The sequence below is a fragment of the Eumetopias jubatus genome, unplaced genomic scaffold, assembly GCF_037043125.1.
Source record: "Eumetopias jubatus isolate StellerSeaLion01/CBP00866 unplaced genomic scaffold, mEumJub1_p1.0 scaffold_7, whole genome shotgun sequence".
Classification (NCBI taxonomy): Eukaryota; Metazoa; Chordata; class Mammalia; order Carnivora; family Otariidae; genus Eumetopias; species Eumetopias jubatus.
In genome coordinates this window covers 35,970,285-35,992,026 of record NW_028274813.1, presented here as the reverse complement: position 1 = coordinate 35,992,026, position 21,742 = coordinate 35,970,285, and the positions used below count along the sequence as shown (strand labels likewise).

At 40.6% G+C, this 21,742-nt stretch overlaps 1 protein-coding gene across 2 annotated transcripts; it reads right to left on the bottom strand.

Annotated features, from left to right (window-relative positions):
• Window positions 1-1,457: 1,457 nt before the first annotated feature.
• Window positions 1,458-21,705, bottom strand: ZBTB25 (zinc finger and BTB domain containing 25). 2 transcript variants are annotated; one of them, XM_028115164.2, is made up of 3 exons: window positions 21,423-21,705; window positions 7,857-8,036; window positions 1,458-4,983 (listed from the first exon to the last, which is right to left on the bottom strand). In XM_028115164.2, the coding sequence occupies exons 2-3, from the start codon at window positions 8,027-8,029 to the stop codon at window positions 3,855-3,857; spliced, it is 1,302 nt and encodes a 433-aa protein (XP_027970965.1). In that variant the 5' UTR covers window positions 8,030-8,036; window positions 21,423-21,705; the 3' UTR covers window positions 1,458-3,854. The 2 variants fall into 2 exon arrangements, with proteins under 2 accessions (XP_027970965.1, XP_027971040.1); XM_028115239.2 differs by lacking the exon at window positions 21,423-21,705 and adding an exon at window positions 20,471-21,135.
• Window positions 21,706-21,742: the final 37 nt, after the last annotated feature.

Sequence of the window (21,742 nt, the reverse complement as noted above, 5' to 3'; positions counted from 1 at the left end):
GTGCTCTCTCTCATTCTCTCTCTCAAAATAAAATCTTTAAAAAAAAAAAGCTTTATTAAAGAAATTTTGGTTTTCTTATAAGGGAGACTGCACTTTTATGAGTTCCAGAGTTGTGACAATATGCTAATAGAGACAAATACTAAAACAAGTCCGTTTTTCTCCAGAAAACAACTATATGTAGGATCTGGAAAGAAGGGAAAATTCTAAGCCGATCCAAGAAGAAAATGTCTGTTTAGTATTTGCCTAATACATTGATTAAGGTGCATGTAGCATTTCCTGTTTGAAGAGCTTGGTAATCATTATGCAAACTGTATTATATGGTTAAGATTATAGCTCCATTTAGGGTGCCTGGGTGACTCAGTTGGTTAAGCAACTGCCTTCGGCTCAGGTCATGATCCTGGAGTCCCGGGATCGAGTCCTGCATCAGGCTCCCTGCTCGGCGAGGGGCCTGCTTCTCCCTCTAACCCTCCCTGCTCTCATGCACTCTCTCTCTCTCTCATTCTCACTCTCTCAAAATAAATAAATCTTTAAAAAAAAGATTATAGCTCCATTTTGCAGATGACATGGTCAAAACTAAAGGGTTTAGCTGGAACCTATTTTATCCAAAATAGATTTTCTTAGTAAGGAATCACGTCTTAAAAAAACACACTCAGGGCACAGCATTCATTAATCATGTAACAGTTATTTTATTTTATTTTTAAGATTTTATTTACTTGACAGAGAGAGACACAGCGAGAGCAGGAACACAAGCAGGGGGAGTGGGAGAGGGAGAAGCAGGCTTCCCAAGGAGCAGGGAGCCCGATGTGGGGCTCGATCCCAGGACCCTGGGATCATGACCTGAGCTGAAGGCAGATGCTTAACGACTGAGCCACCCAGGCACCCCAACAGTTATTTTATTTTATTTTTTAAAGATTTTATTTATTTGAGAGGGAGAGAATGAGAGAGAGAGAGAGAGAGAGCATGAGAGGGGGGAGGGTCAGAGGGAGAAACAGACTCCCCGCTGAGCAGGGAGCCCGATGCGGGACTCGATCCAGGGACTCCAGGATCATGACCTGAGCCGAAGGCAGTCGCTTAACCAACTGAGCCACCTAGGCACCCCCCTCCCATAGTTATTTTAAAAATATGTCTGTTGAATGAATGAAAAAAAATTAAAGTGGGGTCAGTCCCCACACCACTATTCACCGGCTCTCTGGAACCCACCTCTTGGGACTTTTTTTTCTATAAAATGGAGTTAACATTTTTCCACTTCCTAAAACAGAGAATACTATGAAGACTAAGGAAAGGGGCGCCTGGGTGGCTCAGTTGGTTAAGCGTCTGCCTTTGGCTCAGGTCATGATCCCAGGGTGCTGGGATTGAGCTCCACATCGGGCTCCCTGCTCAGTGTGGAGTCTGCTAGTCCCTCACCCACAGACCCTCCCTCCACTCGTGCTCCCTCTCCCTCTCAAAGAAATAAAATCTTTTTTTAAAAATTTTTCCAAGATTTTATTTATTTGACAGAGAGAGACAGCCAGAGAGAGAACACAAGCAGGTGGAGCGGGAGAGGGAGAAGCAGGCATCCTGCAGAGCCCGATGTGGGGCTCGATCCCAGGACCCTGGGATCATGACCTGAGCTGAAGGCAGATGCTTAACCATCTGAGCCACCCAGGCGCCCCTCAAAGAAATAAAATCTTAAAAAAAAAAAAAAGACTAAAGAAAGAACATTTGCTTTGAACTTCTAATATCAAAAGGAACTATATGAATGAGAATAAAAATACAGTTAACCATTACATTCTTAACACCCAAACAAATAGAGATATATTTCAGCTTTAAATTAATGTTGTCTGCCATGGCTAATCAGTCACAGCAAACTCTTAACAATTTCTTCAGACTCTGCCCTGCACTGCTGCCCTACCCCTCAACTCATATGCACCCTCAATCCACCCTTTAGCTACACATTTCTTGTGTCAAGGACTAACAACTGGGCAGGAAGGAAAGAACAGAGAAGAAAGAAATAAAAAAACTGTTATCCTAATGAGAAAAATAAACTTTTACTTGAAGAAGGCTAGGGAATATATCCTGAATAGCCTAAAATATGAAATCAATGTTAATATTTGTGTTCATCCTATGAGATGAAATCTTTGAGGGTAAATTTGAATAACTGCTTGAATGACTTAAGACTAGATGAAGTTCTGACCCCAAAGAGCAACACATTTGTTTTTAACCACTCCCAATATAATTGATCCTATATCAATAGCTAGTTAGATTTCATTCTCAACACATTTCAATCTTGACCCCAGGAAGCTTTAGTCATTTGTCTGAGATGGAAACTCAACTGCCTTAGACAATGCCCAGTGGTTTCTTCATTCAGCCTTCAAGAAAAACTGATTTCAAATTCACCTACCTCACTGTTTACCCACAGAAAACCTTTTGTGCCCTCAGAATGAGCTAGATTAGTCTTTGAGCTCCCTTCTGACTGAACCCTGACACTGTCAGGAGATGTCCTCAGAAGGATGCCATCATAAAGGAGCTCAGAGTTTCTGTATACACTTAATTTCTAAGCCTCACAAACCAGATCTACTAACATGTCTGTGAGGCTTTGGACGGGGCAGCATACAAAAAAGATGGGGCTGTTTCAAAGCCTCCCTCTTTTGTCATTCTGGACGAAATTTAAACATTTCAGAAACAATTTAGGTCTATCCTTTGTGGTGAAGTTTGACCAGCTATCCCCCAGCTACAGAAAGAAGGAGAATCTATCATTTAGTCCATCAGTTTTAATTTTTCTGATGTTATAGCTTTATAAGTTTCACTGCTATAAAAGGGAGCTAAGTTTATTCACAAAGGGAAAGCTATCATGGATTTTAGACATAGTTTTAGGACACTGACTGTATCTACTCTGGATATGGATCAGAAAAAAAATGAAAACTGTGTCATTGAAGAATTACTTTTTCAAGTGACACTTAGAAAATCCACATCAACTCGGGCAGCCTAGAAAATCCTCTGACACGGAGAGTAGAAAGATAATTTCTATTTTATCATTTTCCTCTTTAAAAACTGATGTAAACCTCTGGTCATAAAAAAAATCTCAAATTGTTCTTATGGTCTTTAAGAAAATGCTCTAGGTGAAGGTAACAACACTGGTGTTGGGTGTTGGTCAGTGTAGCTCTATCTGAGTCTGTCTCTACGTTTATCTGTCTGTATGTATCTTCCTATGTCTCTCCATAGGATTTTGTTTTAATGTCTGAATCTTCTCCCTTTCTCTATTTTCACTAGAATATTTTTTATTAAAAATAAGATATGCTCAATGTCAAAAAATAAAAGCCAAGTAAGGTGCTGCAGAGCTAATAAGTAAAAAGTGGTTTTAAAACTACTTATGATTTATTATAGCTATGTCCTAAAACAAAACTTGTATAGATTATAACATATAGTTATGCAGTAGAATAACTTTAACTTCCTATATGGCAGAAAATATTTTTAAATAGTCTTCATAGGCGCATATTCGTGTGAAAAATTAGCCAAAAGCGATAGCCTAGAATGTTCTTTAAAAAATATTTCATTTACTTCAATTTGGTTTTACTGATTCTACAACTTAGAAATTCTATAAATATTTACTCTAAACTCCATAGTTCCTACATTGATTTCTGATTTCTAAATTGTGATTTATGCATATTCATAGCTCTACTTGAAGGTTACATTTTAATAGCCATATGTATAATATATCTTACAATAAGAAGACCTCATATATACAACCTTAAAACTGTGAATCAATGGTAAAGAAAAAGAGTTAATAGAAGTGGAGGAGGAAAATAATTTATGAATACAAATTCATGTGAATTTTCTTTTTCAGCATGGGTATAAAAATCATGAAGGAGAAACTGCTACTCCACAAGGATAGAGTCTGCATTTTCTTGTGTGAGCTCTGACTCTAAGGCACAAGGTGAATCTAACTGCTCTTGTGACAAGCGAGAACTTTTCAGGGGGACATCAGACCAACTGTCACAATATGGCTGAAATCTCTGGGCTAACGCATTGCCGAACCTTTGGCATCGGTTATATCTGTAAGATTTACCTTTGTGTGTATACATGTGTTCTAGCAATTGGCTCTTTCGGAGAAATTTATGACCACAGATGGAACAGCTGATTTTTCTTTTCCTTGAGAAAGAAAAATTACAGTTTAATTCTACTGGCTCTGTGTCTTTGGAGATTAAAGCCACTTGACTGATTTGCAGAGGCTCTGTGGCACCCTGGTTTGAGTGGTCACGCTGCTGCTCATTCTCCGTGACAATGAAGGAGCTGAGCCTGCGGCATTCAAGGGCCTCACTATTTTCATTAAGTGGATGTACTTCACCAAGGTCATTGCTTTCCAGAATGGAAGCAGGTACACCGAATGGGAGGGATCCAGACACATGGGTATGGAGATGTTGCCGTAGGTTACTACGGGAATCAAAACGTTCCCCACAGTAATGGCACAAGTGTGTTTTGATGCTGCTTTCCGTGAAAGTGGGGCCTGTCGCCTCGGATGAGGGTGAGGGGTGGCTCTGGGCAGACTCTGGGTCACATGTCTCCTGCTTGATGGACACTGGGGGCTCCTGGCGCCCCTCCAAGGCCTGGGCAGCAGGACGGGTCCTCTGCTGCTCTGTGGTGCCGTCATCCAGCCCGATGGCCAGAGAGAGCTGCAGCTGGCGGTGGTCACCCTGGACAGCAGCTCTGTTGCCATTGTTACTGGCAGGAGCTTCCTGGACCTCCAGCCCGGGCTTGACAGCTGTTTTTTGCGTCGTTGAGATCTGAATGCCATACAAATTTGAAGACTGCACAGTCTCTGGTGAGAACGCTTGATTCATTTCAGTCGCAATGTGAGAAAGGTAGTCGGCGTGAAGAAATCGAATCCCTTCCTCCAAACGACTGTGATCCACAATCTGTTTTGGCCCTTTCCCCGTGTACATAATGTGCAACAAATAGCTGAATATGTCAGGCTGGATGTCAGTTGGTTGTATTTTGATGCATTCACTGTTAAAAACAAACAAACAAAAAAACAGGCCCACACAAGATAAAATGACCAGTTGGCCTTTTGGTTAGCACTATACAGTCTTAGGCTAATGCAATTTTTTTCCTAAAAAGTTCAGACTTAGCCATCTGCCTTGATGAAATATATCAACAGAAAATTAAACATTCACAGTACACCAGCTTTATGGCCCAGCAACAAGTCTTCATGTATTCAACCTACCGCCTAAAGTTGGGAAACACACACAGATATTCTGATTAGGTGAACAATTAGTGACTCCTAAGTCGTAGGCACTATACTAGGTGCCAGGGATGAAAAACATGATGAATAAAACAGATACCTTCCTCTTAAGGAACTTAACAGTCTTTTGAATACACAACCAAAAGAACTGAAAACATGGACCCAACAGACACCTGTATGCCAATGTTCATCACAGCATTACTCACATTAGCCAAAAGGTGGAAACAACCCAAGTGTCCATCAACAGATGAATGGATAAGCGAAATGTGGCATATACATACAATGGCATATTATTCAGCCAAAGAAAGGAATGAAGTTCTGAATGATGTGACAACATGGGTGAACCTGGAAAACGTTTGGGAAGTGAAATAAGCCAGACTCAAAAGGACAAATTTTGTATGGTGCCACTTATAATAGGCAAATTCATGGAGACAGAAAGATTAGAGTTAACCAGGAGCTTGGGGTCGGGTCGGGGAGATGAGGAGTTATTGCTTAATGGGTACAGAGTTGATGTTTAGGGTGATGCAAAGTTTTGGAAATGGTAAGTGGTGATGGTTGCACAACATTGTGAGTGTACCTAATGCCAGTGAATTGTATGATTAAAATGGTCAAAATGGCCAATTTTATGTTGTATATATTTTACCAAAATAAAAAATATTTAAAATTTTAAAAGGATCTATTAAAATTGGTAATATTTAGAATTTAAATTACACTAATCTTATTTTGGCTTCCAAACTATAGTAATATATCTACTCTTCAAATCACAAATGAATATAGGTATAACTTTGAAAAACTTTAAAAATAACCCCAAGCTCAATTTTTAAATATGAATCTACGATTCAGATAATAGAAATAACAGCATAACAAGAAATCAGCAAACACCCTGCAAAATTAGGATAAAGAGAACGTGAGGGAAGTGTTGGATGTCAGGGAACAATGCCACCAATGGACTTACCTTCCCTGAAGCAAAAATTCCTGTCTGCTTCAGAATGCACAGGGTATCAGATGCTGGCAATCCATTTCTTTAGTCCCCTTATCTCAGGATTCCCTCCTGGGTTTCAATCTTAGCTCTCACCCACCCACTTCCAGGGTCTGTGGCAGGGGTTTTTTATATCAGCACAGAGCTGTTAACTGAGGATTTTTAGTTGCTCAACAGAGACACCACGTAGCAGGCCTGACACCTTTGTATCTCTTGGATTTAGTTTAGCATGGTGCCTGGCACACAAAAGGTGCTTTGGGAGCTGAACCAACTCACAGCTCTTAGACGAGACTGATGTGAAGGCACTGTTCCTAATCTAGTTTCTACATTGACACCACCCATGACATATCCCCCACTCCAACCTCCTCCCCACTTTGTGCCCTGCATTCCAACCATTCTGGTCTACTCTGTTTCCTGAATGTACTAGCCCGTTTCCTATCTGCCTATGTTTTCATGCAATTTTTCCCTCTGCCTGCAATGTACCTTCTTGCATTCCTTTACAATATCCAAAAAACTCCTCCTGATCCTTCAAGATCCAGGGCTTCTGTAAAGCCTATTCCAACCTCCTCAAAATAGGGCTGCTGACACTCCACTCTGCCTTGTACAACACTTCTATTATAGACGTATCACATTAGTTATTGATAACAGTAGCTGACAGGGCAAAGCTCTGTTCTAAGCATTTTAATATTATTAATCCATCTAACCTTCTCAACACCATGGGGTGAGTATACATACTATGCCAGTGTTTTACAGAGAAGGAAACTGAGGCACAGACAGATCAATTACACCACAATTTTTTTCTTTACATGTGTTCTCTATTAAACTATGAACTAACTCCTTGAGGACAGGGAGCATTACTAGCCTGTTACTGGGGTCTAGTACAGTGCTTACATGTAAGTACCCAACAAATATTTAAATGAGTGAACAGGTAAATGAATATGTGTGATTGAGGCTAGACTACTAAGTATTTCATGCAAGGTCATTTAAAAAAACAGAGAGAAGTCTATCTCCTTCAACCTAGGATGGATTAAAGCTATTCTTTAAGAGCTCAGAATCTGAATACGACTTTCCTGCCCACTCCCTACATACCCATCATGTTGGGATAATCCACATTCAAAAAATCAAAACACTTGAGAAAAAGTATTTGAAACAAATGTCTTCTGAACTGTAATATGGAATATAAGGTGTGTAGAATTACGACATTATACTCTTGCTGTGAGAGTGTTATAGAATAGATATCAGCAACTCGGTGAGTCAGAACATAGATCGTTAAAAGCACAGACCCGCATCTGAGGATAATTTAATAGCTATATAATCCCGGGTGGGCCAGTTACTTGACTCAGTCTCAGTTTCCTTTTCTCTAAAATAGTATGGATGATAGAATGTACATTAGATAAATACTTAGTGCTTGGGTATGGGCTAAGCCTTCAGTAAATTTAGCTATTATTGTTTTCGTTTTTACCTTCCACCATGGATCCTACACACTGAGATGAATTACTGGATGTGTTAAAAAAAATATATGTGTGTATGTATATATATATATATATATATTTCTTAAGGTGACCCCATAACAAAGAATCCCGCAAATGATGTTATAATAAGGTTTAGCTATATCACAAACATTAAAAACTCTTCTGATTTACAAAAGCACATCCTTACCTTGTTTGGTGAATAAATATCATCTTGAAATAGTTAGAAAAAGCAGCAAGCACTGCTCTGTGGGCTTTGAAGTAAACATCTCCAATGGCAACTGTGCAATCACACAGAAAACCAAATTCCCGCTGCATGTTCAGCTGCTGCAGAAGGACAAGGCTATGGCTAGCTGTGTCCATTGTGGCTCTGAGAAAAAGGACAATTTTTTTTTTTTTTTACAAAATTAGCTACAGTTCACACAAACCTACAGAGTACAAGGAGGCCTAAATTTAAATGAGATTACTTAATAGTTTTTAATACTGTTAATTTCACCCCAAACTTAGCTAACATTAAATCCCCTCACTAAAACTGCAAAATATGGTCTTTTTTCATCTAAGAAGGTAGCTTGGTATGAGTAACACAGAAGCAAAAGGAAGGCCTTTTTTTATCTATGTGGCTGTGCTTCTAGTCATACTGCCCCTTCCTCAGAGCTGCAGGAGTTAAGTTATGTGAAAAGCACCTTGTAATGGAAACTGCTATTCAAGTGTTAGCTGTAACTGTCCATATCGCTGTCCTGGCCGGGCTAGAGCTGTCAGTGCTCTGTAGGGATCCCTGTGAGCTCAGGGGACACTGGCCCTCTAACTATCATACAGTATGTTTGGGGAAACATGATCAGTCACAGTATGTGCAGGAGCCCTTAAAATAGATATCAAGCCACATCCCCTGATTTACATGGGGCCCGGGAACCCAATGGAAAGAGCCTAACCCCTGATATTAACTGGTTTCAGACACATACAACCATGGAGGCTCCTGAAGGAACAATACAGAATGGGACCACTGGTCTTGGGAAAAGTCACGCATGAGGAAAAACGTGCATAAGAATCGTGGCAGGAAGTCTAGTGTGAGCAGCAAGGGGTTCAAGAGTGCCAGAGTTCCAGGCAGACTGGAGGCTCTGCTTCACCCCGACTGTGTAGACAGACCCAGTGCCTTAAGGAGAAGGCAGCTGTGGTATAAAGGGCATCACTGGCCAGCTGGGAGAACCTACTTTAAAAGATCAGTTTCTGAAGAAGAGAATGAAGTTTCCTCACTAGCCAGAGGCCAAAGTCTAAGGAGGTCAGTGATGAGAGTGTGGAGTTAGCTGTCTGGAGACTGGCCACAGCTTGGGCAGCAGACAGCTGAGTGATCAATAATATAATAAAACTGGCTAACATTTACAGTGCTTCCTGTGTGTCAGGCACCTTTCACTCATTTAGTTCTCAATACGACTATACAAGAAAGGGAATATTCAATGCATCTACAGATGAAGAAACTGAATCAGTACCAAGAGTTAATTTACTCAAGTCACACTGCTAATAAGTGGCAGAGCAGGGGATTTAAACCTGGACACTGGGCTCCAGAATCCAAATGTCTTCCCTTTCCACCTCCCAGAGAGAACATGACCCACAAACTGGAGATGCCTAGGGAATGGTCAGGTTATACATCAAGATACCTCGGGAAGCCTCAAGAATGTTTGGAAAGGGGAACTAGGGAAAAACCCAGATTTCCTGCTGCTTAATTTGCTTACACAAATCTGATACAGAAACAAATACTTATTAATGGATAAAATCTAGGCTATAACTGGTAAACAAAAAGGTAATTATTACTGATACAAAGTTAAATCTATTTTTATTAAAATTACATATTTAATGCACTGATATGAAATAATCTCTAAGATATATTAAGTAAAAAAAAGTAAAGCATAAAATTGTAAAGGGAAGACTACTATTTATGCAAAAGGGGGTAGTTATTTTAAAGGTGGGGGAGAAATTTATACAGAAATATATTCTTGTTTATGTACACATCTCTGGAAAGATTCAAAGAAATGAATGAAATGTTTGCTTCTGGGAGGGAAACAAGGGAGCAGAGTGGGGGAATTGTACTGTTTAAAGTTGTTTTTTTTTTTTTTTTATTCATGAGAGACACAGAGAGAGAGAGAGCAAGAGAGAGGCAGAGGGAGAAGCAGGCTCCCAAGGAGCAGGGAGCCCGATGCGGGACCCGATCCCAGGACTCCGGGACCATGACCCGAGCCGAAGGCAGACGCCCAACCATCTGAGCCACCCAGGCGCCCAGAATTGTACTGTTTAAACTTAAATTCTTTTTTTTTCCTTGAGAGAGAGAACAAGCTCAAGTGAGCTGGGGGTGGGGGGCAGAGGGAGATCTTAAGCAGACTCTGTGCTGAGCGTGGAGCCTGATGTGGAGCTCCATCTCAGGACCCTGAGATCATGACCTGAGTAGAAATTGAGTCAGACACTTAACCAACTGAGCCACCCAGGCACCCTGAACTTAAATCTTATTGAAGTTAACATCATAAGTACATTCCAACATGTATTCCTTTTCCCCTCATTTTTAAAAATCATGAAGGGGGCGCCTGGGTGGCTCAGTCGTTGAGTATCTACCTTCAGCTCAGGTCATGATCCCAGGGTCCTGGGATCAAGCCCCGCAAAGGGCTCTCTGCTCGGCAGGAAGCCTGCTTCTCCCTCTCCTGCTCATCCTGCTTGTGTTCCCTCTCTTGCTGTGCCTCTCTGTGTCAAATAAGTAAAGTAAATATTTAAAAAAATTATGAAGTATTTCAGATAGACAAATAGGTACAGAGATCAATGTGACAAACATGCAGCCAGCCAGCCACCCCTGAGCACATAAGGTAAACATTACAAATGTGGTAGAGAACCCCTACCCTCTCTCCCTCATTTTAACTACCCATTACCTTGCCTCCAAAGGTAATCATCATCCAGACTTTGGTGTTTTTGACTGGTAACATCATCATGTTCCTACTGTATCTGTATGTATCCCTTCAGAAGGTATGGTATTATTTTGCATATTTTAAAATTTTATATAAATAATATTGTATTTTAAGAATCCTGCAACTTGCTGCTTTTAATTCTATTCATATATTACTTTTAAAAATTATACTTACTCAAACATTAAGTTTCTCCCAAACCTCCCCCAATTAAAAAATAAATAAAAACAAAACTCTTACTCCTTACCATCTCATTTTAAAAGCCTTTAAGCAGTAATGAAATGAGGGAACAAAATAACAGAACCTACAGAGACCTGAGCGTAAACCAAACTCCAAATTGTGAGTATTGTTCCAAAAAGCCATTTAACTAAAAGTCACTATTTATTGTATTTGCTGCATTACCTGGATTCTAAAACACCACCAATTTATTATAGAGAGATTTAAAAACCAAAATAAAACTGTATGCTGGAGATTTCACCATGTGAAAAACATGTGCCTTAGATTCAATGAAATGGTTCAAACTGAAGTAGTTTAAACTAGCTTGACAAATTGTTAAAAAAAAACCAAAAACCTCAGATCATAAACATTTTCACCAGATCTATCTATATACATATATATACACACACACACATATATATAGTGCATTAGTGTAATGAACTACTGAACCACATGGAAATGAGAAAGGGCACACTAAAAAGCCACATATACAAAAATCTTGTGGTTAATGGTCTATGAGTAACAGTTTAATTCTTCGCTTACTGAACATTTTTTGAAGAGAAACTTAATAAAGAAAAAATTATTTGAAGGCATGCATTATACAAGGCCTAGGGACGGAAGAAAAATACTTACATGCTGCAACCAAGAAGACTGCAGGCTAACATGCACCCCAATGTTTACAGCAGCAATGTCCACAATTGCCAAAACATGGAAAGAGCCCAGATGTCCACCAACAGATAAATGGATAAGAAGATATGGTATATATACAATGGAATACTACTCAGCTATTGAAAAGAATGGAATCTTGCCATTTGCAATGATGTGGCTAGAGCTAGAGGGTATTATACTAAGTGAAATAAGTCAATCAGAGAAAGACAAATACCGTATGATCTCACTCATATGTGGAATTTAAGAAACAAAACAGATGGACATAGGGGAAGGGAAGGAAAAATAAAATAAGAGGAAAATGGAGAGGGAGGCAAACCATAAGAAATTCTTAACTATGGGGAACAAACTGAGGGTTGCTGGAGGAGGGGACGGGTAAAAGGGTGATGGGCATTAAGGAGGGCACTTGAAGTAATGAGCACTGGGTGTTATATGCAACTGATGACGCATTGAATTCTGCCTCTGACACTAATAATATAGTATATGTTAATTAAATTGAATTTAAATAAAAAATTTAAAAAAGAAGATTGCAGGCTAATAGGGGAGACAAAACATAAAACATGGTAATTATGATATAAAGTAAAAGTGGCAAATGTCATAAGAGCATTTCAGAGAACATGCTATGAAGGGGAGATCAACATCAGGCAACCCAATGAAAAATAAGCCATTTGAACTGGATTTAGATGAACAGGCAGAAGGTGAACATAGCATTCCAGGCAGGAAAAAATAGAATGAATAAAATTACAGGGAGGAGTGTGAATATATAGGTAACTGAAGAACTCAGTTTGGCATAGAAAAACCAAAAGTAAGTGGGTAATAAGAGATGTGGTCAGCTCACACAGTACCGAATGTAAAACTGAAAGGTACTCCACTTGTGTTTGAAATGAATGGTGTTAAGATGTTTTTGCAGGACCCCTCCTGCAAAACAGCATAGTAGTTAAAGCTTGGACTCTGGAATTAGCTTGGATTAAAATTCCAATTCTGTCATTTAGCTGTGTGATCTCGAGAAGATGCTTAACTCTCTGGTCCTCGGTTTTACTTGTAAAATATGGATAATTACAGTATCTACCTCACAGGTTGATAGATTTAATAAGATAATGCACATAAGCACATAGAAATAGTGAGGCCCACAATAAGTGTTCAGTAAATACCAATTACCATCATGATCATCACCATCAGGCCTTTGAGTCAAGATTGCTCTAGTAGCAACACATAAAAAAGATTAGCAAGGGAAAGGTATGGAGAAATAAAGACCAGCAAGAAGTCCACGGCAATATCCAAGTAATGGCAGTGGGAATGAAGGAATACAAGAGATACACCAGACATAGAACTGACACAACTTGGCAGCCAGACTGGATGTGGTCAGCCACGGGGAAGATAAAGTCAAAGGCAAGTTTCAGAATTCCAGCTTGGATAACTGGAAAAATTCATTCACCCCTTCAGGTCATATTTTCAGAGTAACTGTCATGTGTTAGGTATCAATATAAAGACAGGGTCCCAGAATGCCAGAGAAGAGGCATAGAAACTGGCTTCATAAAAGAGAAGTTTCATTTTGGACACAGTGAGTTCAAGGTGTTCACTCCAGAACATCTGAGTAGAAATGTTCAGTGATCAATGGAGACATTATGTAGGATTGGGACTAGACAGGGAGAGGAGGTCCTCTGTAATTACACAGCTGAAGCCACCAGGAGTGGGTGGGACTATTGAGTAAAATAAGAGGGGAAAAAAAGCTAAGGATGAATCCCCAAACAACACAAGAAAGATACAACAAGAAGAGGAGTAATAAGGAAACGTATCAACATTGAGTGGGGATTGGGGGGTGGTGAAGGAAAGGCAAGAACCTGGGTGGGGAGTCTCCACCAATGGTGGAAAGTACTGCAGAGAAACATGGGGATGAGGCCTATTACAAATACTCCAAGTGTGACTAAGAGATTTCTAGTGACCTCTGACGATAGTCTGCGAAAGCAGCAAGAGCAAAATCTCTCACTGCAAGGGAATGTTAGATAGCAAAGGCCATAAAGGGTAGGTACAGATAGGACATTGATGATGGGCAGCTTCAGCTCAGAGAAGACTTTCAGGCTGAAGAGGGGTGGAGTCTCCAGAAGCCAGAAGGAACACAAGCAAAAGTCTAAGGGTAGCAGTCAGCCATGGAGAAGAGAGGGATTTCTTTCTGACAGTGGCAAGGAGATGGCTGAGGTGAGGAGAGAATCTCAAAGTACTCTGTAGATGGCTTCCATTCACACACTATGAAGGCAGTCCATATGCAGAGGGAAGAGCTGAGTTTAGATCTTGAAGGAAACCAAGAATAGCGCCTGGGTGGCTCAGTCCGTTAAGCATCTGCGTTTGGCTCGGGTCATGATCCCAGAGTCCTGGGATCGAGCCCCGCATCGAGCCCCGCATCGAGCCCCGCATCGAGCCCCGCAACGAGCCCCGCATCGGGCTCCCTGCTCGGCGGGAGGCCTGCCTTTCCCTTTCCCACTGCTTGTGTTCCCTCTCTCGCTGTGTCTTTCTCTGTCAAATAAATAAATAAAATCTTAAAAAAAAAAAAAGAAACCTAGAGTAACAATCCCTGAGGCTAATATATAGTGATGAAGTTTATATAGAACTTTCACATAAAATAATTTTTCTGTTTCAGGGGTGCCTGAGTGGCTCAGTCAGTTGAGTGTCTGGCTCTTGGTTTCCGCTCGGATTGTGATCTCAGGGTCATGGGATCAAGCCCCATGTCGGGCTCCACACTCCATGTGGCGTCTGCTTGGGATTCTCTCTCTAAAATAGATAAATGAAATCTTAAAAAAAATAAAATAAAAACATAAAAAGATTTAAAAAATTTGTTCCAGATGAAATACTTTCTATTAAGCTACAAGTTCATGGACTGTCATTTTTGTTAAACTCAGTCACTGAATTTTTAATTTCAGATATTATATTTCCAGGTCTAAAATTTTCATCTCATTCCTTTTTAGTTTCTATTTCTCTGCTGAGATTTCCTATTTGTTGACACATTACCACTTTATTCTGCTTTACATTCTTGAGCATAATTATAATAGCCGCTTTAAGTCTTCTCTGCCAAACCCAAACTCTGGGTCATTTTGGAGTGAATCTCCATTAATTAGGGTGATAGTTTCCTGTTTCATTTTGGACAATATCCTAGACATTGTGATTACTGTGGTAAAGGCTCTAGATTCTGTAATATTCTTCCAAAAGTACTGATGTTTTTGTTTTGTTGTTACAATTAACTTGGCTGGACTTAAAACTCCAAAATCTGCCTCCCTTTTGGTTGTTTTTTAGTTGTTGGTGTGCTGTATGGAGGCTCGACATATGTGTAAGTTTAGGGGGTTGGCAAGAGATTCAAGCTGAATTATACACAATATTTGGGGTTTCCCAGAATCCTTTCTAGGATTTTCCTTTTCTTTCCAGCTATGTGGTCACTCTGAACTCTGTCCTCTTTTCTTCAAGCAAGTGAGATTACGGGTTATTAACCTAAGTTTGGCCAGCTCTTCCTGTCACCAATTGGAGCCTTCTCTCAGGATAAAAGCCATAAAAATGGAAACTCATCCACTGCTGTTCCCTTCTTCCAAGTGTAGACTTTATTCCAGTTTCTGCCTGATTTTTGTCACTTTTAAATGCCATCTGATAGTTTCTAAAGCTTTTTTTCAAGTTACAGAGTTGACCCTTGAACCACATCAGTTTGAACTGCATGGGCCCACTTACACACAGATTTTTTTGGATAAACACACTACAGTACCGTACATGTATTTTCTCTTCCTTATGATTTCCTTTTTTTTTTTTTTTTAAGTAAGCTCTAGGCCCAACATGGGGCTTGAACTCACAACCCAGAGATCAAGAGTCGCACACTCTACAGAGCCAGCCAGGTGCCCCGTACGATTTTCTTAATAACATTTTCTTTTCTTTTCTCTAGCTGATTGTAAGAATACAGTATATAATACATGTAACATACAAAATATGTTAATTGACTGTTTTTGCTATCGAAAAGGGGGAGGCTGGGGGCGGTGTCAAGTTAAATGCAGATATTTGACCGTGCAGGGAGGTTGATGCCCCTAATTCCCACGCTGTTCAAGGGTCAAATGTAGTTTCCTAGTTCAGACTTGTCCCAATAGAACTATTCAGCCATTATTACCCTTTATCAGTTCTAAAAAGTTCTGGCCTCAAGATCCACTTACACTTTTAAGAGGAGCATTAGGGATTACAAAGAGCTGTTGCTTATGTGTGTTGTATTTATCAAGATTTACCATATAAAAAATTAAAAGTGAGACATTTAAAATTTTTAATTCATTTAAAAATAACAATAAACCCATTATATATTAACATAAATTTTTTTTTCTAAAAAATAACTACATATATTTTGTAAGTGGGAAGGGTAGCATTGTTTTATATTTTACAGTATTAATACCTGACTTTATAAAAAATACAGCTGGGTTCTTTGCTTCTGTGTTCAATCTGTTGCCACAAGTTGTTTTGATTCAAGTATATTAAGAGATTTTGCCCTTGCAAAAGCAAGATCCTTGTAGATCCTGAAAAGGTTTCAGGAACCTCTGGGGGGTCCTTGAACCATACCATGAGAATCTCTGCCCCGTGCTATCTTTTTTTAATCCTATGAGGTAATAGAGCAGGTACAATACTAGTTCCATTTTATGGTTGAGGACCCAGAGGCTCAGAGAAGGTGGGAGAGGTACCCAAGTCAGATGGACTAGCCATTAAATGGTGCTGGTAGTACTTCAAGTCTGACTTTTAACTCATCCCCTTTCTTCAAAACCCCCATCTAAAACTTTTAACATACATACTATGGCAGATTTTTCAAATATATTGAATTGAATAAAGGGAAAATTTTTCCAAGTTTATAAAATGAAACGAATTCAGAAAGGCTTAAAAGAAAAAAACACCACAACTTAGATACATAATAGGTTCACTCAAACTTCTTTGTATAATAGACCTTTGACATTTTAAGGCAACACAACCAGAGTTTATCTGTCAATAGAGCCAATCCAACACACTTATTAAAAACATTTTCTAATACAAACTACTTTGTAAATTTATTAGCTGGGTTTTTCATATAGCCTTTGCTCATCCTTTCTTTGACCATCAATATTAAATTATCTAGTATGTGGACTAGCTAAAACTTCCTATGCATACAGAAAGATCTTAGAAGTTTTATTTAAGAATTTTCGGTGGAGGGGCACCTGGGTGGCTCAGTTGGTTAAGCATCTGCCTCCGGCTCAGGTCATGATCCTGGGATCCTGAGATGGAGCCCCACCTCTGGTTCCCTGCTCAGCGGGGAGCCTGCTTCTCCCTCTCCCTCCTGCTCGTGCTCTCTCTCTCTTGCTCTAATAAATAAATAAAATCTTAAAAAAGGAAAGAAAAGAATTTTGGGTGGAAATTTTAAGATGTGAGAGAAGTTGCAAAAAAATAATTTATCATTTTATTACATTTACAAATACGAGAGCCTAAATGAAAGAGTGCTTTATCTTAAGATGCTGTATCTATTATCAAAGTGGTATTTATACTGTAATAATAGAATTGGTATTGATATTTAAGAGAGACTACAAAACCTTGTTTACTAACTAAATTGTAGTAACTCTGGATTAGCTCAAACTAAGTAAGCCAGAACAGCTTTATACCAGTATCCATTTTTAATTCAAAGTTAACGTGAAATTTAACATCTTTTGATTTTTACTTATTTAAAAAAATCTTTTGTGTTAGTTAGACTGGACCCTCAGATCTATGGAGCCAGACGATATCCTGGAATATACAGCTTTTCATTTTCTCAGGCTGTAGAATCTTTAATAAAAACAGGACGAAAGGAGTAGGGCATCTGTCCCTGTAGAAAATAAACAGTCTTAGATATTTTCTCTGTGGTTCCTACCACTGTGACTTTATTACTAAATTCTCCTTAAGACAAGGAGACGGAAAAGTTGGCAGAGGAATATGTACAGCTTTTCTGAGGTACTTATGGCTATACATACAAAGGTAAAAGCAGAAATATTCAAAGTGCCACGTGATAACAGACTTTATACAATGATTTTAACCTTTTAGTGGTGCTTTCACATGATGATTATGGAGGTATAACACTTTATAACCTAGAGAAAGAATGTTTGCGGAGATCATTTTATCATGGAATAGTAGCTCTTATCACTGACTGTACTGTAAAACTTTCAATGCAGAGTTGTACTGACGCCTGCGTCCTGCTCTAGACCAAGCCAAACAGAATTGCTGAGCGTGAGTCTCAGATCCTTTTTTAAAAAGCTCTTCAGGCGGTTCTAATATGATGCTCAGTCAAGAACCACTGTGTTAGAAGGGAGCCAAGGAAACCGAAGAGGATATTTCAACTGTAAAATTACAGAGAAAAAGAAGCAATTTTACAAGAAGTGCTCAAATTGTGGGAATTATACCAATTACATTAAATGAACAAAAATCAACTATCGTAATTCTAATTGTAACTTTAAACAAAAAAATTAACCAGATTCTAAGAAACAAAAGTGCTCTCAAACTAGTAAATTGGACACTGGGGGCAGAGGAGGAACATACTATCTTCAGACTTCTAAAAAAGTATTTAGGAAAAAGAAGTATTTACTCTCATACACCATTATGCCTATTTTCATAACATCTGAAGATAATATGGAAATCGCAAATCTGAAAATATTGAGATAAAATGTGCAGCAATTCTAGGCATCTGCTTACGAAAATCACTGAACATATTAGAGAAGAGGGTAAGAAGTAGACGTGGTAGATGACACAGGAAGAGCAGTTATGCTCTAGAAACCTTTAACGGAACAGGGAAACGTTAGTTTGGGGCCTGCCTGTTGCCAGACACAGCCAGCCTACTATATCTCTAACCATCTAACCAACATGTGGGATGCCTGATAAAGCCACAGCACCAGGCAAACAAGAGTGCTAACACGGTAAGTGCAAATTGCTAGTGAACCTTAAAAAAATCAGAACCCTGTGAAGGAAAATAAACAATTCTTCTTAGTCTGCTTAAAAAAAAAATGACCGCATTTCTGAAAGAAAAAAATAAGGTACTCAAAGGACAGTAGGAAGCTGGATAACGACAATGCTAGTATAGACCTAGAATACAGTACAAACAAGAATAATTATAATTTCTGGATATAGGTGAACCAATACTTCCTTTGCCACAGAATGCTCCACAAACACGTTATCCAGATGGGTTAATGAAGTCCTTTGCTTAAAGTGCCTAGAGTTTTTCACAAGGAACAAAATGTCATTGTATGATTGATATGTACAGGGAAGAAATGATTTAGAAAAATTTCAAAAATAACTAACAATAATATAAACACTTTTTCTTCAGTTAAGATTAAAAAAAAGAAAAAAAAGAAAAAAAATTCCCGCAAGCAAAGGGAAAGAAGATGTGTGAATAAATTCAATTACTAATCCTGAAACTAATGTTTATTTCAAATACTTTCCTCTTCCTCTACTCTCCCTAAGCAAGTTCAAGCAGCAGTATCTTTCCTATCCTAGAGAGAATAATTCTGTTCTAGTTAAAATAGCTACTGTTATAATGAGTAAATACTACACGCAAGGCCTTGTGCTAAGTGCTCTATGTACATTCGTTTAGTCCTCACCTTGACTATGTGCTATTTTTATTTCTATTTTACAGATGAGGAAAAACGTGGGCTTAGAACACACAGCTAGCAGACAGTATAAAGTGGGGATCAAAAGCTACGTCTGACTCCATAACCTGGGCTGTTACTATAAATTGGAGTAGTATTTTTCTTAGCATTCTTCTCTGGAAAGATTGAAGTTCACATGCAATTGGAATAAATAAGCAGAAAGGGGGCACAGGAAGTGGTGTACAAATACTTTATAATTTATCAAGATAAGAGCACCTGCACTTCTTTTTTAAGACAAGGAAAAAACCCTGCGATAATATAAAACCCCCAACTCTGTTCTGGCCCTATTATTACAAAAAAGGACAAGTTTTTCTTTAACAAGATGGTCAAGCACCACCTACGGGCCACAGTAAATAAATCACTTTGGTTCAGTGGTGGGGAGGGCATTATGCAACACTTCCCAGCACTGCCCTGCCAGGATATTTTACAGCCAAGACTCCTGGGCCCCTCCTCCCCAGCTAGACAGCCTGGCTCCTGTGCATTCCCCTCAGGAGATAGGGTGGAAGTACAGAGCTCCATTTTCTAAAGCAAAGAGGGCAGCTGAAAGTCCTGCTCAGCCTCTCTGGGCAACCACAGGCGCCAATAAATCAGCCACAGGCGATTCTCTCATCCCTTTCCTGGCTTGAAGTGGTAGCAAGACACAATGTAAAAGATCACTGACTGGACTTGGGAGATAAGTGATCTAGCCTTGAATTCCACGGCAAGTGACAGCATCACAGAAGCCAGGTAAATCTCTGACTGTTGTTTAACATAGAAACAGTACTACTTCCTTTTTTGTCAAGTACTCAAAATTCATCTATGAAAGTGGCTAGCTAGCCACTGCAGGTGCTCAATAAACAGCCAACAGCCCCCGCAGAATCCATCTCCACTAGCTCCAAATAAGACATTAAGGGAAGGGTTGGGCAAAAAGGTATATATAAGCAAGTCATCTTAGGCCCCTCCCTGCTTTGTTGCTGACCATCCCTTTGATGTTCCACTCTTTCCTGATAACCTTCCAGCCATCAGAAGGAATCTGTTCCAAGTACTCTCCCAGGATCCTGCTCCCTATTAAGGAACTGATTTCTGATACTGGATAGTTTACCTTAATCAAAACACATCTAGGTTCCTAAAGAGAACTTTGATGCCTTAATCTAAGGAAGCAACCAGTGCTGCAAATGTTGGTTATTCTTACCGAGTAGAGCTGAATTTTGGAGGAGTCAGGCTTTGAGCCCCAAAATACATCCTAGCGCAATCTAGTCCACCTAAAGATAATGCCAACCCCATTCCTTAAAATACCTGAGCCATCACACAACGGCCAAGCCTTGTTTCTCAATAATCCGAATCAAGCCAAGTATAATCACCTCTGGCAGACTGTCTCTACAGTGAGTGGGTTAGACTGGCACTGCGCTCCTGGTGTGCTGGAGACCCCAATAACCAAGGCCTGGAGCCCTGGAGTCCAGTTACTCAAAAAGTGTAGGGCTTCGATCAAGCTACACCTTCCTTAGGCCGGGTGTTTTCATCTGTAAAACAGAGGGATGAACTAGATTTCCTGTAAGGCCCCTTTCAGCTTTAAAATCTGTCATCCTAAAGTGTACTTTACACACTTGACAAAATCCTGTGAGAATCAACAGTTTTGCCAAAAAACTCGAGTCTCAAGAGAATGAATGCCAAATGTAATTTCCTGGGGGGAAATGGGCGTTACTTTATGAAACATGTTAGCTGCTGTCAAATTCCAAGTACAGCGCTAGGTGCTGCCTAAGTAGCTTGATTTCTCAAAATAACGAGAGATAGGGAAGCAGTTAACGATCGCGCAAACTTTAAAAAGAAAAACTGGATTTACTCAGAATGAGATTAATATAATCCGAAAAAAGGAAGAAATGAATTATGGAGGGGGAGGAACTTCCTGCCCTAGAAACGGGGTAATCACAAACGGGGGTGGGGAAGGGAGAGGACAGTGGCTGCAGCGTCTCTCAGTTTGCACCAGGAGACCCGCCCACTTGCGAGAAGGGTTCGCGCTGCCGCCCGGGGAACGCCGCGGACCCGTCGGGGGTTCCCGCGCGGGGTCAGGCCCCGGCAGCCGCCTTCTGCGGGCAGCGAAAGGCGGCTCTGGGCATCCTCGGCCCAGTGCTCACTCGCGGGTGCCATTTTCCTCCTGTGCCCTGATTGACATGTCAAACGGACCAAAACACCCCTTTCCCCATCTACTTGCATCTGTCCCGCGACCAGCGCAGCTGCAGGCCGCCGCCCCGGGCGGCTCGCGGCGGGAGGGACTGAGCCCGGGGCAGCCCACAGGGGCCGGGCCGCGTCGCTTACCCAGACGCCGCCGCGGCGGCCAGCCGGCTCCTCCGTGCGGGAGGGGCGGCTCCCGCGCCGCGCACGTCACGCGGCGGCGCCGGTCACGCACCCTGCGGTCCGCTCTCGCGCGGCTTCCCGCGCCGGCCGCCCCGCGATGGGCCCACGTGACCGCGCGCCTGGTAGCCGGGGAACGAGGGGCGCGGGGGCTGAAGTGTGCGTGCGTGCGTGCGTACGTGCGCGCCCGCCCGCCTACTCAAGTGGCCAGGCGGGGTTCGGCCCGCGCTCGGGGTACCTCCGCCACGGTCCTCAGTCGTGACTCTGTAGGCGGAAGCGTGGAG